The sequence below is a fragment of the Nematolebias whitei genome, chromosome 1, assembly GCF_014905685.2.
Source record: "Nematolebias whitei isolate Nwh7 chromosome 1, NemWhi1, whole genome shotgun sequence".
NCBI lineage: Eukaryota > Metazoa > Chordata > Actinopteri > Cyprinodontiformes > Rivulidae > Nematolebias > Nematolebias whitei.
In genome coordinates this window covers 36,271,420-36,288,312 of record NC_056498.1, presented here as the reverse complement: position 1 = coordinate 36,288,312, position 16,893 = coordinate 36,271,420, and the positions used below count along the sequence as shown (strand labels likewise).

The 16,893-nt window shown below is 39.2% G+C and overlaps 1 protein-coding gene across 1 annotated transcript in view; it reads right to left on the bottom strand.

Annotated features, from left to right (window-relative positions):
* Positions 1-344: 344 nt before the first annotated feature.
* sema4f (sema domain, immunoglobulin domain (Ig), transmembrane domain (TM) and short cytoplasmic domain, (semaphorin) 4F) overlaps positions 345-16,893 on the bottom strand; it is a 92,295-nt gene continuing 75,746 nt past the window's right edge. The window contains exons 4-15 of the mRNA XM_037676715.1: positions 9,602-9,700; positions 7,956-8,067; positions 7,728-7,847; positions 7,462-7,616; positions 5,795-5,976; positions 5,442-5,583; positions 5,146-5,359; positions 2,921-3,030; positions 2,676-2,827; positions 1,800-1,855; positions 1,433-1,623; positions 345-1,309 (exon numbers count right to left, since the gene is read on the bottom strand). Of these exons, the coding sequence (XP_037532643.1) occupies positions 662-1,309; positions 1,433-1,623; positions 1,800-1,855; positions 2,676-2,827; positions 2,921-3,030; positions 5,146-5,359; positions 5,442-5,583; positions 5,795-5,976; positions 7,462-7,616; positions 7,728-7,847; positions 7,956-8,067; positions 9,602-9,700 (2,181 nt within the window). The 3' untranslated portion in view covers positions 345-661. The remainder of the gene's footprint in view (positions 1,310-1,432; positions 1,624-1,799; positions 1,856-2,675; positions 2,828-2,920; positions 3,031-5,145; positions 5,360-5,441; positions 5,584-5,794; positions 5,977-7,461; positions 7,617-7,727; positions 7,848-7,955; positions 8,068-9,601; positions 9,701-16,893) is intronic.

The following is a 16,893-nucleotide window of genomic DNA, read 5'->3' as shown; positions in this document are numbered from 1 at the left end:
GTTTTTCTGATCTTTAAACTTTGAACCTCTTGAGACCCACTGCAGTGTGCACAGGAACAGCCGTGTCTTTGTTTCCTGAAGGTCGCAAAGAATTTATGATGAATCAGTTGTTGACGGTGACACCTTTCATTCCTGGGACCAGTGCGGTGTTACCGGGCGCTCCTTGCTGACCAGTCCTTTGGTGGATCCAGGTTTTTGTCATGAGCTCACACAAATGGATTAAGGAGGAAGAGACAAAAGTGCACTTTCCCTTTGCAGCTCCTTCAAGAAAAGTGTGTGAGAAACTGCACAACAACAACATATGGCTTTTCCACGTCTACACAAGTAGACGTTTCATCTTTGATTTCTTGTTTTCACAGTTCACTTCGCTGTTTCTATTTTTAATTTACATCCAAAGCATTTTTAAACCGTGTCTCTCCTGAGTGACTAACAATAAGTGGTCTTATTATCACACACAGTTTTGTTTTGTGCTGTGCACATCTCGTCGTATATAAAAGTTTTTTTTGAACATGCTTTGTCATAAACTTGTCCTCATGAATCTCTTCATGCCACAGCTCCTATGCAAAGGCATTGGGCAGTACCGCATTTTGCATTTATCCCCACTGGTTCTCAGTTTATTTGGATCCTGCAAAACTCTTCAAAGTCGGATTCTTTTTTATTTTCATATTGAGCTTTCTTCACACTTGGCCAGTGGTGCTTGAGATCTAGACAAGTTTTTGTATTCAGTCTCGTTTATGTCCAACACTTCCCCTAACCCATCTCCCAACCCTTTATCTATTTCATCCCCCTGCCCTGACTCCCCCACCCCCGCCCTGTTTGCTGCTAATTTTTCAGAGCTGAGCTTTAGCTCGCTGCTACTTGTTTTGCAGTTTGAATACAGTCCATTGCTGTTATTTGTGCCGCTGAAGCTGTTTCCATGCTGACCACCGTTACCATGATTGCTGAGGAGTGTCGTCGTAGTTGTTGTGGAAGTTGTTCCGTTTCGTTTTTCGGTCATCCTGAAACCGCAAGATAGCAAGCTGGAGCTGCTGGGGAACTGCGGAGTGGATGTGGAGCTGAGTAATTCCCGCTCCTTCTCCGACAACTGTGAACTATTAGGCTTCTGGAGTGCATTTTGCTTCCTCTGGTTCACAAAGTAGAAAAGGCCAGCGCCAAGCAAAAGGCCCATGAAGAAGAAGAGGATGTAGACGGCTAAAACGTGGCGACCTTCTTTCGATCTGGCCCATCCTCCAACGCTGGGTTCCTCGAGCATCAGATGATAGGCTGCTCGGCGGCAGGGGGTGGGGTCTCTCACATTTGGTCCGCCCTCCTGTAGCAAATTGACCAGACACACGAAAGAAAGGACATCAAAAATATTCTATGGTGTAGAAAAAAGTGTTTAAAATAAAAATAATTAAATCTTTGAAGTGTGAAGTTTTGTGTTTGTGCATACCTGGCATGTGCAAACGTATTTCCCCAAACTGTCCTCTGCGACAGTCACCTCTAAGTCAGAGTTGTGTTGCCTGGTGTGTCTGTGGGGAGGATACTCCCAGCTACAGGGCCGAGGAGAGAGCTGGACACAAGGCAGCAGGATACGTAGCCCCATGGAGACTTTCAGCGCCATGGTAGATGGGTGGCAGCGGCCTGGAGGTCAGAACAAGAACCAAAGAGATAAATTAACTGTTCTGGAAGATATACTCTTTAAAATAAACATGCAACTTGATTATACAATTTATTTTACGTAAATGAAATTAACACTTATATTTAAAAAACAAAAACTTAAAATACTTGAGCATGTATCAGGATATTAATATACTTACTTTCGTATGTTTGACACATTTTTAAAGCGTTATCCACAATATCACCTGGACCGGGGCTGAAACACAAAAATAAATGTTTACGGTTCGAGTTTTTAAGGTAGAGTTTAACAAAAAATATTTTAGGTTTGCTAGAAAATTGTTTGTTACATTTCCATTTGTTACTTGTTAAATTAATAAAAGGGGTTTTTATCTTTGTTTAAAGTTTAGTACTGGTTTATTTAGGGTTTAGTTTCCATAAAGTGTGTTTCAAGTTTGGTAAAAGTTTGTTTAAAATTCTGAAGTTTGTTAAAAGTTTGTTGAAAGTTTAGTTTGTTAAACTTTTTTTTATTTAGAGTTGGGTTAGTGTTTGTTTAAAGTTTAGAAGTTTGTCAAATACCTTTTTATTTTAGTTTGTTAAAAGTTTGTTTAAAATTTAGAAGTGTGTTAAAAGTGTTGTTTTTAGTTTAGAAGTTTGTTAAATTATTTTCTTAAGTTTAGTTTGTAAAGTGAGTTTTAAACTCGTTTAATTTTTTAATTTTAAAGTTTAAATTATCATATAGTTTGAGTGTAGTTTAACGTTTATTCAGAATATCATTTAAAGTTTGTTTTGGTTTCCTTCTGTCATCTTTCCACCTCCATGTTCTTAATATTGTACTTGTAATAACTAACATAAAATTATATTAAAAAACAACCATTTTTCACTTGTGTTTAATGTCTCTACTGCCTAACTGAAATATATCGAAACAATAAGTACATTTGTCAATTTCATAAGTTTGAAACAAACTCTGACACATTGGTTTGAATTTGTCACCGCTATTTTTTTTATTTTTTATTATTAAATCTAGAAATCTTTCAGTGAAAACTTCCACCTTCTTATTTTGATGTTTTTGTACTCACTTTGCTTGTGTTGACAGGCAGGTTTCGTTTCCTGCGCTCCACACGCAGCCCAGTCCTCTGGCTCTGGCACAAACCTCACAGCTTGGATACAGATCACAGCCCTGAGTCTGGACTCGAGCCACCGACAGAGGACTGCTGACCAGAGCGCCACCCTGGAAACACAGAGAACCTTTACAGAACCGCTAACCAATAAAATACATAACTTTATACAGAGCAGACTGTTATGTGTGCGTGGTGTGCTTTACCTGATGCAGGATTATATAATTAACAGGCTCTTGTGAAGCAAAAAGAGGAATCTCTTGGAGTAAAGTGGCATTCTGGCCCACTACTGCCACCTGGTGGAGCTCCCCACGATCTGCAACAACAATAAGTTTTACATTTTACTGCTTTTCATTTCAGTTTGCAAACAAAATAACGCAGTTAAAAAATAATTATTACATCTTGGGTTTTTTTTTAACCAAAGTGTGCAAAAGTCTTGCTTCCTTAGAGCTATGATTTCTTGTAATTCTGAGTGATTTTAAACAATAATTTCTCAAACTTCCTTCATTCTTTTACAAGGCTTTGACAGCTTTTCACGTTCCCTTGTACCAAAACAATCTGAGAGGAATTATTTGTTTGGAGCATTGTTTTTAAGCTACTTAGAATATAAATTGTTCAAGCAGAAAAAAGTTATGTTGGATTTTCTTGGCAAGGTGTGCACATTGTTTTATATCTGTAGAAGCAGAAATGTTAGTACCATGAAAAACTGTCTTCAGCAGGAAAATAATTTGATTTGACACAAGACCTGCAGAGATGCGTCACCATTCGTTCACTTCATCAACAGGTTTAAAGTTTTCATCTAACAGCTCTTCACCCTGTTGGTGCCCATTTTTGGCTACTGATATGTTAGCAAAAGGATGCTGCAGCTAAAGCTTAAAATTCTATTGATAATAAATTATCTCTTATGTGTCGACATTAAACAAGTGAATTATTTTAGTTTAAAAGTTTTTTTTAATGTTTCAATTATTCTTATATTTGATAAGGAGGTAGTTTCTTTTACAAAACACTCCAAGAGTCTGTTTTCTGGTCATCAGTGTGATTTATGAAGTTAACCCGCTGCTGCTGTGAAGAGAAGTAGTAGCAGTCATAACAGTTGACATATAAAGCTGGGTAAATTGGGACTGCAGCTCAAAGGCATGATTATAATGACAGATTATGTTGTCATGAGATGTGATACGATTCATTTCTGATTTGTGGACTGCCACCTTAAAGATGGGCTTGTCTTTGTGGCCTTATTACAGACCTACTGTATTTTCCGTACTGTACATCGCTCCAGAGTACAGATCGCATCAGTCAAAAAATGCCACATGAAGAGGAAATACCCATATGTAAGTCGCTTCGGAATATAAATCGCACTTATTGGGATCCTGAATAGGCTTAATTAATATAAGAAGCCAACGAGTCTGACAAGCAACTTACCAGTAAATTTACCAATCTCATTCCAAATCACTGAATCCATTGAATTCTTCATCTTCTGTGTCGCTTCTGAACAACTCTGCCAACTCTGGAGGAAGATGAAGCTCGGTCTCCTCTTTTCGTCGTGATCCAGTGACATGTTGTGTTCCGCTACCTGCTTTCTAACGAACTCACGGAAACTCTCGACCTTGACTTGAAAGTCGTGTTGGCTCAATTGACCCAGCGCAGTGTGAATGCAAACCGCACCAGCTGAAATGTCTGAATTTTGGTTAAGAATCAAACCAAGTCTACCGGACGATCAGGTGTGAAAACACCCTAATATTCATCTCCTTGGCAACGGCGATGGCGTGGAGACGCAACTGGGCCGTCGACAAGCCTCTCCCAGCAGCACGTTCTTCTAGCACCCTTCTGTTCAGTCGTTCCTCCGGCTCTGGCCATCTTGCTTTCAGTCCGAGCTTTCTTCGTTTTCTTCATTGCAGTTAGAGTAACCTCTTCTTTTCACCAGTTCTCACTCACTCCAAACTTTATTTCTGCTGCTTGATTACTATTCTGGGCTGCATATTTCATTACATTCAGTTTGTAATCTACAGAATAGGATTGGGTATTTTTGTTTGTTTGTATTTTGGGGGGGAGGGGGCATTTTATTTGTGTTAAGTTTTTCTCAGATGTCTCTAGGTGAATGTTTGCGCGCGGGGGGGGGGGGGGGGGGTATAATATAAGTCGCCTTGGACCGTACATCACAGGACTGGCCAAACTATGAAAAAAAGTGCAATTTATAATCTGGAAAATATGGTACTTTGTGTAAGGAGCTGACGCCAGTCACGCAAACATTCATTTAAAAATGACTTTGTACAAGGTCTGGAGTGAAATGGCAGAACAAAACCTAGAGTCTATGGCTTTTTTGAAAAGCTCTGGGCAATTTTTGATTCTTTTATACAAGAATAAAGAATTCGATGGTGGTTCAAGACTTTTGCACAGTGAAGTCCAGATACGTACATTTTTTTTCACTTCTCACCTGTTCCAAGTTGTAGCAGGGCTGCTTGTTGCTCCTCTGCACTTCCTTTTAGGTTTACAGCCAGCTTGGTGTATCTGATTCCCTTCCGGACTAACAGGGGGGCTGCAGTGACGCTGTTCTCCATCAGGGGGTGGTCTCGCACGAACGTCAGCACCTTGTCAGGGAGTTTCAGGGAGGACTCAATTCCTTCAGTCTTCAGTGCATTGTTCAGGCACTAAAAAAAAAAAGGGATGATCTGTTTTAAACTTAATTTGTATGGAGACAGTAACAGGCTGTTTGGCGGCAGCGTCCAGTACCTGTCCAGGCCTTGGTGTCGGAACAGGCTCGGGATTAATCCAGTTCTCATACGGCTTCTTCAGCTCTTTGAAAGGACCGTCCATCACTTTGCTGATGTCAGACAGACTGAAAACACACACAGCTGACACATCTTCAGGCTCCCTGTAAAACATCACAAAAATGTCTCTTAAATGACTTTATTTTTTATTGTCCTGTTATTTTCCCTATAATTCTAATGATCATTTTTTGATCCCCAAACAATCTCCATTTTCCTTGGATTTCAGTAGAGACAATTTATGATTAAAACAACAAAATACTGTATATTTTAAAAAAGCTCAAGGGTGTGATTCTTCCAAGAGCTTAATTAACTCACCACTGGGAGGTGAAGAGTCCATAGAAGTGTGTGCTGCTGGGGTCTCCTGGAATGTGCTGAGTTGTGAAGACGTCTGTCAGGATGTTGAAGCGTTGACCACTGGGTTTGTCCTCACACACCAGCTGGGCTTTGAGAAAAGTGGTCCAACGTCGCTGCAGAGTTTTCATCCCTCCCACATCAGACTACATGTGAAGTCAACACAATTTCAGTCCAAACACATCACACAGCCATTGTAAACTAGAGAAACTGAATTTTCTGCAAAAACGAAGTGTGCATGCTTATTCCACAAGAACTTGCTGAAAAACAGCTGAAATTAGCCTTAAAAAAGCATGTTGAAATGGATGAGTAAGCCTAATTTAACAGAAGAAAGCAGAAAGAACACATATTTGCTGAATTAAGGTTAGATAAGCACAAATTTAAAAAATAGCTTTAAAAAAGCTTAAATTTGTTGAAAATAACAATGTTGATTTGTCTCTATGTGTCCCTGTGATGGACTTGTGACCTATCCAGGGTGTACCCCGCCCCTCGCACAGTGATTGCTGGACATGGGCACCGGCGACCCCCATGACCCAAAATGGAAGATGCGGGTAAAAGATAATGGATGGATAGATGGATAACAATGCTGAAAAGAAGCTTAAATTACTGGAAGGAATTGGAAAGAGGTGAAATGAGCTAAAAAAAGTAGAATTAGCACCAAAAAAAACTAAAATTTGAATAAAAACAGCTGAATAGTAGCTGAAATAGCAGAGGGAAAAAAGCTGAAACCAGCAGAAAAAAGCTGAAAGGAGCATAACAAGCTGAAATTACCACAAAAAATTTAATTTATTTGAAAACAGCTAAAATTTGCTAAAAAATGCTAAAGGTAGATGAAAAGGTAGAAAAAACTTAAAGTATCAGGAAAAAAACCCCAGAAAGAACACATTTGCCCAATTAAGCTGAAAGCAGCAGAAATTAGCACAAAAAAGTGGTAATTTTCTTTAAAAAGCTGAAGTTAGCTAAACAAAAACAGCCAAAAAGCAGGTAAAAAATTCAGAAACAAAAAAGCTGAAATTACAAGAAGGTAGTGGAAAGAGCACATTTTGATTGAACTGGGCTAAAAAAAAAAGTGTAAGTGAATGCAAAAACTGTGGAATTAGCTGAAATGGCATAAATTAGCGTAAAACACAGATATATAGTAGCTGAAATAGTAAGAAAAAAAAGCTGAAACTTGCAGAAATAAGCTGAAAAGAGCTTAACAAGCTGAAATTAGCAGAAAGAATTTAGAAGTGTATTTAGAAGGAGCAAAAGACAGCCGGTGGGAAAAAAACGATGAAATTAGCTGAAAATAGCTGAAAAAAAGTTTAAATTTGCACAAGAAGCTGAACCAGAACAAAATGTGAAAGAAGCAGTAAAAGGTTGTAAACAGATCTAAAGATTTTTGAAGGATGTAAAAATATCTCAATTCATTTTCTATGAAAAATGACAGAAAAGGCTAAATATTTCAAAAAGTTAAAGTTACCCCAATACCAAAAGTCAGAGCAGGATTGTCCTGAAAGAGCTGAACATTTTGATCTATGAATTGTTGAAATTGTTTGAAAATTGCAGGACGAGAATCTCAAAACATACAGAAGAAAAATGGATCACAATAGTGCGAATGCTTCATAAACATTCACACAAGTAAAGTTTACCTTGCAGACTCGTGCCACTCTTGGCACTTTGACTTTGGTGTACAGATCATACTCTTTGGCTGTCTCAGTGAAGAAGAAATAGATGTTATCGTCGTCTCCAGTGGGATTATTGTCCTCAGGCTGCTTTATGAAGGCAGAGCTGACAAACTTTGGGTCTGCATCAATGTAAACAGAAACAAAACTTTAGTTATACGGCAAGGTGTAACACTAACAGAAGGTTTGCAAATGTGCGTCTGAAAGTGAGACTTTGTGGGTATGCATCTCACCACTGAGCCAGTTGATGGATTGCTCAGTCCTAATGCGCTCCTGCTCCGGTCCCGTTGCCCTGGAGATGTCAAACTGTGTTCCAAGGAAGTTACTGGTGGCTGCTGTGTACAGAAGACCATCTAGACAACATAAAAAGACAGAAGATCACTCTTACACTCTGGAAACATTTGTAACAGCTGGTCAAGCTGAAACCAAACAAGACTGTTAGATGATCCAGTAGAACCTACCTGCCATAACTGCTGTGTAATGTTGACTGGGCTCAAAGGGGCACTTGCCCTTCCCAGTCTCCATCTTCACCCCTCTATCCTCATTTTGCTCCAAAGTGAAGGAGGAGGGTTCCTGCAGGACAAAAGAAAGGTGCAGCTCAAAACCAGACTATTTATATCACTGGCTAAATGTTGCCGCCTTCTCTTATTGCTAGGAATTAAAGTAATCTGGACCCAATTTATGGGAGCAATATTTGAACAAACAGCAGCAAAGTAAGAGCTACCTTACTAAAACCAGACAGCAGGGAAGGTTGGTTCCACTCCTTTAACTTTTGGGTTCCAGACAGAGGTCTAAATATAAACTGGCTATGCTTGAAATACAATATCAATGGCTCAAAAGACCAGGAAGGTTGTTAGCTCAAATCTGGCTTTCTAACTCTAAGAGGCATGACGTCCCTGGACAAACACCAAGACCCAATTTGTTGATCCATGGGTAATAAACATAAGCCCTTAGTCTTTGTGTAACAGAGTTAATGCAGTGTACGATTCCACTTGTCATTACTTTTCATTTGGCTCTTATAAAAAGGGTGAAACAGCGCCCCCTCTTGATGGTTGGATGTAATAAGAGTAGTGAACACAGACAACGGTTCCATTATACGAGAAGACAGGCGCAAGGGTTCAGTAATATTAGCACTATGGTAAAATGGTGTAACGTTGATCTTTGTCCATTATATGATCACAGACTAACTGTAAGATGTGATTTATCTGTTTAAATAAAGGTTGAATGAATGAAAAAAGTAAAATGTACTTAGGTAATTCAGGACAATTATAAGATTTGTATTGTACATGTTATGAGTTGATATCTTTGTATTTGACTACTACACACCAGAAAATATCTGCTAGTTTGATGCTAACGTACAATTCTATTCCTCATAAGGTGCTGTACTCTCTATGATGAGCCCGTGATTCTGACCAGTACGTATCTTGTTCCATACAGGTACATATTTTTATTATAATGTACTTCTTTTGCTAACATCGGTGTATTGTGCAGTACTGTATACCATTCTATGAGAAGACAGGCATGAGGTGCTGTACCCACTGTGATGAGCCCATGATTCTGACCAGTACATATTTTGTTACATGCAGATCAAACAGCATTCAGTTCTGGTTATCATTAAACACAACACAAAGTACTAATCATAAGAAGAATAAAAGACAAACTGACAGGTTGATATTTATTTGGACCGAGCTACATTATTACCCAGACAAGTTCAGCATGGTTACATTTGTCCTTACTGTTTGATGATTCATTAGTGAGCTTTAGTGATCAGTCAGTTTTATTATGCTCTAAGCCTTTAATAACGTTTGTTGGAAAAACATCCAAAAATAGACAAATGCTTTTCTCAGATGAAAAGTTACCCATTATTGTCTAAAAGGACTATTCATGTTAATAAAACACATTACATAACATGACTGTGAACATTACTTTCTGCTTCTCCTTTAGATTTAGTTTCATGGACTTACATTCATTTGCAGATGCACATTCGCATAGAAAATCCCTGCAGAATAAATCCCTGTCCTGTTGCTGTTGTGTGATTTATTTCCAGTGTGCCCGGCTTTGATCGATCACACCAGTCAGTTGGTGAAACAATGATGGATGGACTTACCAGGAATGCACACTGGGGGTCGAAGGCATAGGTACCACACACGTAGAGTCGACCATCTTCGATGAATTCCAGTAGACGGATGTAGTTTCTGCAGTCCTCCTGCAGGGAGAGACAAAGTCAAAGACATTTATTTTAATTTTATTAATAAAGAAGTACTTATTTTTATGTTTTGGTGCAATAGTTTTCATTGGATTAATAACAATTTACTGTTAGTTCTGTTTAGCGCAAGGTGAAACACTTAACATAAGGATTATTCAAATCCAACGTCATAAATACCTTTGTGAAAAAACAAAGTTATCTCGAATAAACACGTTATGATTTACAAATCCTACTTTTTAGCGATAAGACACAAAGGTCTACATGTATCTAGTTCAACCATTTTGATGTCTGGGGTTTTGTTTTGTGTATAAAACAATGTGGTTTTGGTCATGAGCCAAAATAGGGAGTCAGATGAAGGGAATAGAACAAGTAGTGTCAGAGATTCTGAGTGGAAACGTGAAACCCCCACAGCTTTCGGTGACACTCGAGATCCCCACAGTTAACCAACAGAGTCATTCCATCAACATGCAACCTGAAACTGTTTGAGTTCCACGGATGACATACAAAACTACACACTTCTTTCTTTAAAGGTTTTGTATTTGTTCATACCTGTAGCCACCCCTCCCTCTAATGTAGAAACAACCCCCTTACTGTCCCACCCCATTTGCCATGAAACCATGATGCAGGTAATTTATATTTAACCCTGTGTGTGTTTGGTTTGGATGTGCTCCAAGCCTGAGTCACTGCCTCCTTAGGGACCTGATCCTCTCTCATGCTCAGATCGTGTCATCAGAACCCCCCCCCCCCCCCCCCAAGCTTACCACCCCACCAGTGCCGCCACGCTGGTACAGCTTTATCTGGGATGCACAGTGAACATCGAGCCGGTAACAAAGGGATCACCTCAGGATTAATTATTTCCCATAAAAAAATAAAATATTTTCCTACAATGCTTCACTTATAATATTGTCATGGTATGTGTGTGTGAGGGGGGGGAGGGGTCTAATGGGTTTATTTTATAATTTTTTATTGAATTTAATTCTATAATAACCTTAAATAAATGCTTTCCTCCCACATCTTAAATATTTTCATTGTTAGAGGCATATATGAATATCAGTCATTAGCATCGTTTTGGCTATCAGCAGAATAATGAACCCATCTGAGGCAGAAATGTGTGGAAATCTTAAACAATTGTAGAGTTTTGCTGTTTTTAACACGTGATGATTATATTGATGAGATAAAGCTCCATCGACATATTCTTTTTCTTATCATTTCAACACTTGCAGTTTGTTTGCGTTTAGTAACATCCTGTTTGTGAAAAAGCAAAAATTGACCTGTTTTTTTTCATGGAATCTGTCTCATCATCATGATTGATTTGTTGGCCTGCATGAGTAACTTAGAAAAATGTCCCTGTAACATGAGGAAACCTCAAGTGGAAGAATATGATATTATTCTTGACAGCCAAGTTGCTGTGCAATATTCTCATTTTGATCCTAAAAACACTTTAATCCTTTAAAGGGGTTGTTAAAAAATTCCCTTAACTTTGCCAAATGTTCTCATATGGATGGTCTTAAAATGTCTGCTGCAGAAGTTGAACACAAACACACTATTGTTGAGTATCTATTCTTACTGTTGCTTTTCTCTCCTAAGCATACAGTAACTGTCACAACAATTGTATAAGAAGGGGACGTGTCCCCCCCCCCCCCCACCCACATTTAAAAAGTATTAATTCGGACCCCCACCCACATTTACCATGACATATTAGTACACCCAGCACTTTCTATTTCTTTGTGAACTACTTCATTCCACTTGAGGAAAATACTCAAACCACTAAAAATCCACTCTGGGTTTTCCTGGTTACCTACAACAACTCCACACCACATGCAGCGTTTCCCCTCGGTCATCTGCCTTGGCAGGGTGCTCACGGGGGAAAGAGGGACAGACACCTCTGTTTTGTGAACTAGTTTAGCGCCACATTAGTGCTGGCAGTTACTGACGAGGTGGGGGGTTAGGATGTGTGACAGAAACAGAGCACTACATCTGTAACATCTTAGCTAATGTGTCTGTACTACGCGCCGCTAGCTTAGCGCTACGTTAGTTCCGGCAGTTTTTGATGTGGGGGGTGGGAGGCAAGGATGTGTGAGAGGAATGAGCATACTCTATTCACACAAGGAGAGCTGTTGGTCAGGCTAATTCTTGTTGTGCCATTAACTCTAAAATTGCTATTGAATCAAGTGTTTACGTATGTAGGTAAAAGTAGATGTTTAACAACATGTTAAAATACACCAGAATGCAGGAAATGGCATCTACTTTGTTCAAAAATTTCTTACTCTGATACACCCATCACTCTGGGACAGGGTAAAGCTGGACTCATCAGACCACGTGACCTTCTTGCATTGCTCCAGAGTCCAATCTTTATGCTCCCTAGAAATTGAAGCCTTGTTTTCTGGTTAGCCTCATCATTCTGATTTGTGGTTTTCTTAACCTTCCTACTATGTTAGGGTCCGTAGTGACCCATTTTAAATTTTAAATCATGATACTGTCTTTTAAATATTTTTTTTTGCATCAAGGCTTTTTGACTTTGTCTGGAACCTTTATTTAAATAAAAAAAATATATATTTTTTTTCACTAAATTTAATTTTTATTTTTTATAGAACAACACGCACTTGCCGCGCTGGGGTCATTTGTGACCCAGTTATGGTATAAGACTATCAACCAATAATCAGTGTCAAAACTGAAATCATAAACACACTGTGACCTCACTAACGTTGTCATACATATGTTAGGGCCTTCTGTTTTTACCTGTTTGTCTACTTCACTGACCAAAACATCCCCATTTATCCATACTACTTTTATTGATAAGTCCCTCATACTCTGCTCCCAAAAACTGAAAAAGTTCATCCAGCTGTAGATGCAGTGACATGTTGAGGCATGCCCATGTAGAGATAAGCCTACCTGGATAGCCATGCCCATCTTGATAGGCAGACCTAGATAGACACACCCACCTGGGTGTGTCTCTACATGGGCATGTAGAGACATGTAGAAACAGACAGTCCATTTTACCTAGAGCTTGGCTACATACCAAAATGAAGAGAAGATTCACAGTACAAGAAGCTCTAGATCACATCCTTGCTGAAAATGATGCAGAGGACACACCTAGTGACACAGATGAGCCCGTTTCTGAGGAGGACAATGCTATTGAATATGAATCAGAGTACACAGACTCGTCGGATGAGGAGGGCACAGGTGCTGAAGCTGCTCCTGTAACTGAAACCTATAAATCCAAAAAGGGTAACATCACTTGGAGTGCGATTCCTCCTGTTTCACATGGCAGGGAAGCTGCTGAAAATGTTATGAAGATGACCCCTGGGATTACAAGGTTTGCTGTGACACGAGTAAGTGACATCAAGACATGCTTTGATTTGTTTATGCCATTGTCACTAAAGAAAGTCATCATTGCTATGATAAACCGCGAAGGGAAAAAAGTTCACGGTGACACTTGGAAGGACATTGATGAGGAGTGCCTGGATGCTTTTATTGGTGTTCTTCTTCTCGCTGGCGTGTACAGATCCAGCAATGAGGCCCTTACTAGTCTCTGGGATGTGTCCACAGGCAGGAGTATTTTCCGCGCAACAATGTCACTTCAGACCTTTCAAATGATCTCAAGAGTCCTCAGATTTGACAACAGAGATACTAGAGCACGGTCTGACAAGCTTGCTCCCATCAAAGACGTCTGGGATAGATGGGTGAAGCTCCTTCCACTGATGTTCAACCCAGGACCAAAGGTGACAGTGGATGAGCGTCTTCTCCCTTTCCGTGGAAAATGCCCCTTCCGACAATACATGCCCAGTAAGCCAGGCAAATATGGCATAAAAATCTGGGCAGCCTGTGATGCGAAAACCAGCTATGCCTGGAATCTACAGATTTACACAGGCAAACTTGCAGCTGGCATCCCTGAGAAGAATCAAGGAAAACGGGTAATCCTTGATATGACTACTGGACTGCGGGGTCACAATATCATGTGTGACAATTTCTTCACCAGCTATGATCTTGGACAAGAACTTCTCAAGAGGAAACTTACCATGGTGGGCACAATAAGAAAAAACAAACCTGAGCTGCCCCTTGAAATTTTGCAGGTGAAAGACAGGGCTCCACTGTCTTCAAAATTTGCTTTTACAGAAACCACCAGTGTTGTTTCATACTGTCCCAAAAAGAACCGGAGTGTGGTACTTATGTCCACTCTTCACAAAGATGCAGCTGTGTCAACAAGAAGTGACAAAAAGCCTGAAATCATCCTGGACTACAATAAAAACAAAGGAGGAGTGGACACCCTGGACAAGCTGACTGCCACCTACACTTGCCAGCGAATGACCAGGAGATGGCCAATGGTTGTATTTTACAACATCCTAGATGTGTCTGCATACAATGCATTTGTCTTGTGGACCCAGATTGACTTGGGGTGGAACGCCAAAAAAAAACACAAGCGGAGATTGTTCCTTCAGGAGCTAGGAAATTTGTTGATCAAGCCATACATTGAGAGAAGGGAACGGATACCCCGAGACCCAGCCACTGCGAACGTTGTCAGACAGCTCCGGAGCACCACTCCAACCACATCATCAGCTGCACAAAGTGCATCAGTGACAACACGCCCTTCAGGCAGCCGGGCTTCAACATCGACCACACCCACAACTCCACCTGCTTCAAAACGAAAGAGGTGTCAGATGTGCCCAAGCAATAAAGACCGGAAAACAAACACATTGTGCCTTGACTGCAGAAAATACATATGCAAAGAACATAGGAAAACTGCCACTTTTTGCAACACATGCATCTGAACACAACGCAAGTTCATACGCAAGTTCATACGCATGCATGAAAGACAGAAAGAAACTAGAAAGAGCATGTTTGTAACTAGAAGAGTATTTATTTCATTTTGATTTTTTCTTGTCTTTCTGAATCTGTATTTTGTATTATTACTTGTTCTGCTTTTTATTTTATATTGGTATTAAAGTTCAATGTTTGAAAATAAATGTTTCTTCCTTTTTTTGACGTAAATATACATGGGTCAAAACTTACCCTTAACACTATAAATGTTACTATGGTTAATAATATTAATATAACAAAATAATAAGACAAATTTATTTTAGAGATGTGTTCTAATACTTCTTAAAAAAACACTGTTTTGAGGGCATTTTTTGGCTGATTTAAGACGGGTCACAACTGACCCGTTAACATCATAAGTGCGTGCGGGATCTCGCCCCGCTAGGAAGGTTAAGGCTACACAGCTGTTCAGTCCCAATCCCTTGAGTTCCCTTCACATTGTATGTGTGAAAATGCTCTTACTTTCACTATTAAACATAGCCTTGAGTGCTACTGTTGTTTTTCTTCCATTTGATTTCACCAAACATTTAAGTGATCGTCGATTACTATCATTCAGAATTTTTTTCAGCCATATTTCTTCCTCGAAGACATTGGGTCCCCACGATTCTTCCAGTTTTTAATAATGCGTTGGACAGTTCTTAACCCAATTTTAGTAGTTTCTGCAATCTCCTTATATGTTTTCTCTACTTGATGCATGCCAATGATTTGACCCTTCTCAAACTGACTGACATCTTTTCCACGACCATGCGATGTGTCTTTCGACATGGTTGTTTAAGAAATGAGAAGAAACTCATTGCACCTGTTGGGGTTAAATAACTTGTTGCCAGCTGAAAGATAATCGCCCATGCAGTAATTATCCAATAGGAGGCTTGAACCTATTTCCTTAGTTAAACCCAGGTGGCAACTTTTTTTTGGCCAGGCAGAATATTTGCTGATAAGGATATATCAGCATAGAGATAAAAAACATATCAAAGCTAGTTGAAGTCCTTTGTTACTGACTACAAAAAAATGAGCGTGCAAAGGTATATGAACAAAATATTTTTTTTGCATTTTTGGACATTAATCTTGAGTTAAAAGCTCTATTTCAATTGGTCATTGCTCTTTAAGACCAAAGTCTAAAACATGACTCCATACAGACTGAGAGAACAGTGAATTTACTGGAAGTAGCTTGTTTGTTGTCGCAGAGAGATGCACAGTACGCTCTATTTAATCAGTTTCTAAAAACAGTTACTGGACATCTGTGTCTTCCTCTCTGCCTCTCACTGCTACTGTGTCTTTGTGCCTGCCGACACCCCTCACCTGGCCTTGGAATAAGTCCCAGAACTTCTCATCCCATGCCCGACTGTGTGACGTTGTGAAATAAACTCGCACGTATGCATAAACACATATATGGTAGCAAAATAAATTCAATTTTCTTGACTTTTTAAAGCACTTGTGTCCAACATGTGGTGCTATTTTACTATTAGTCTGTGGAAATTATATTAATTTGAAAGTATCTTATAATACAGAATTATTAGAGGGAGAGAGGGATTATTTTGCCACTAGTTTCTTCCTTGACAGCTGAAAAAAGAACAAAACATCAAATGTTGCCCTCAGCTATTAGCATTTGGATTTTCATAGCTTTTAAGATTATTTAAATCCCCCAATACCTTAATAAATAAATTGTTTCTAACGTGGCTTTTTGGTTTTCCTTGTAACACCTTGTTTAAAAATGTTCTGTACTTAAACCTCAAGGAGTCACATAAAAAACATTTCAATAATATGAGATTTTCAACCAAAATTAATCCAAGTGCTCTCTATTGAATGGTTCTTTAGTTTAATGATTTTTAAATGGTTCACATCCATCCTGACCAGATAAGAACTAACAACTTTCCAGCGGTGGTCTTCTCATCTCTCTCTCTCTCTCTCTGGGATCTTCCGGGAGGATTAAAGCCAAATAACCCAACTGTAAATATTATGAGTCATGGACATTAGACAGAATAAGTCTGGTGGAACAAACACACACACACACACACACTTCTATCAGCAAATATCACTTAAGCTTTGTGTATCCTACACCTTTGTGCACTCAGTCCCCATTTACCAAGGTGTCCCCAAATGACTAGTCAATTAGGATGTTTAAGTCCCCAAATACAATATAAACAAATGCGCACACACACACACCATACCATACCATACCACTTTATTTATAAAGCACTTAAAACAGCAACAAGGCCAACCAAAGTGCTGTACAGACAAAACAACAGGTAACACACAAAGCAAAATATAAAATACACACATTCACTTCTTCGAAGTAGGGATAGTAGTACAAAATACTAGTAGTTTATATATATATATATATATATATATATATATATATATATATATATATATATATA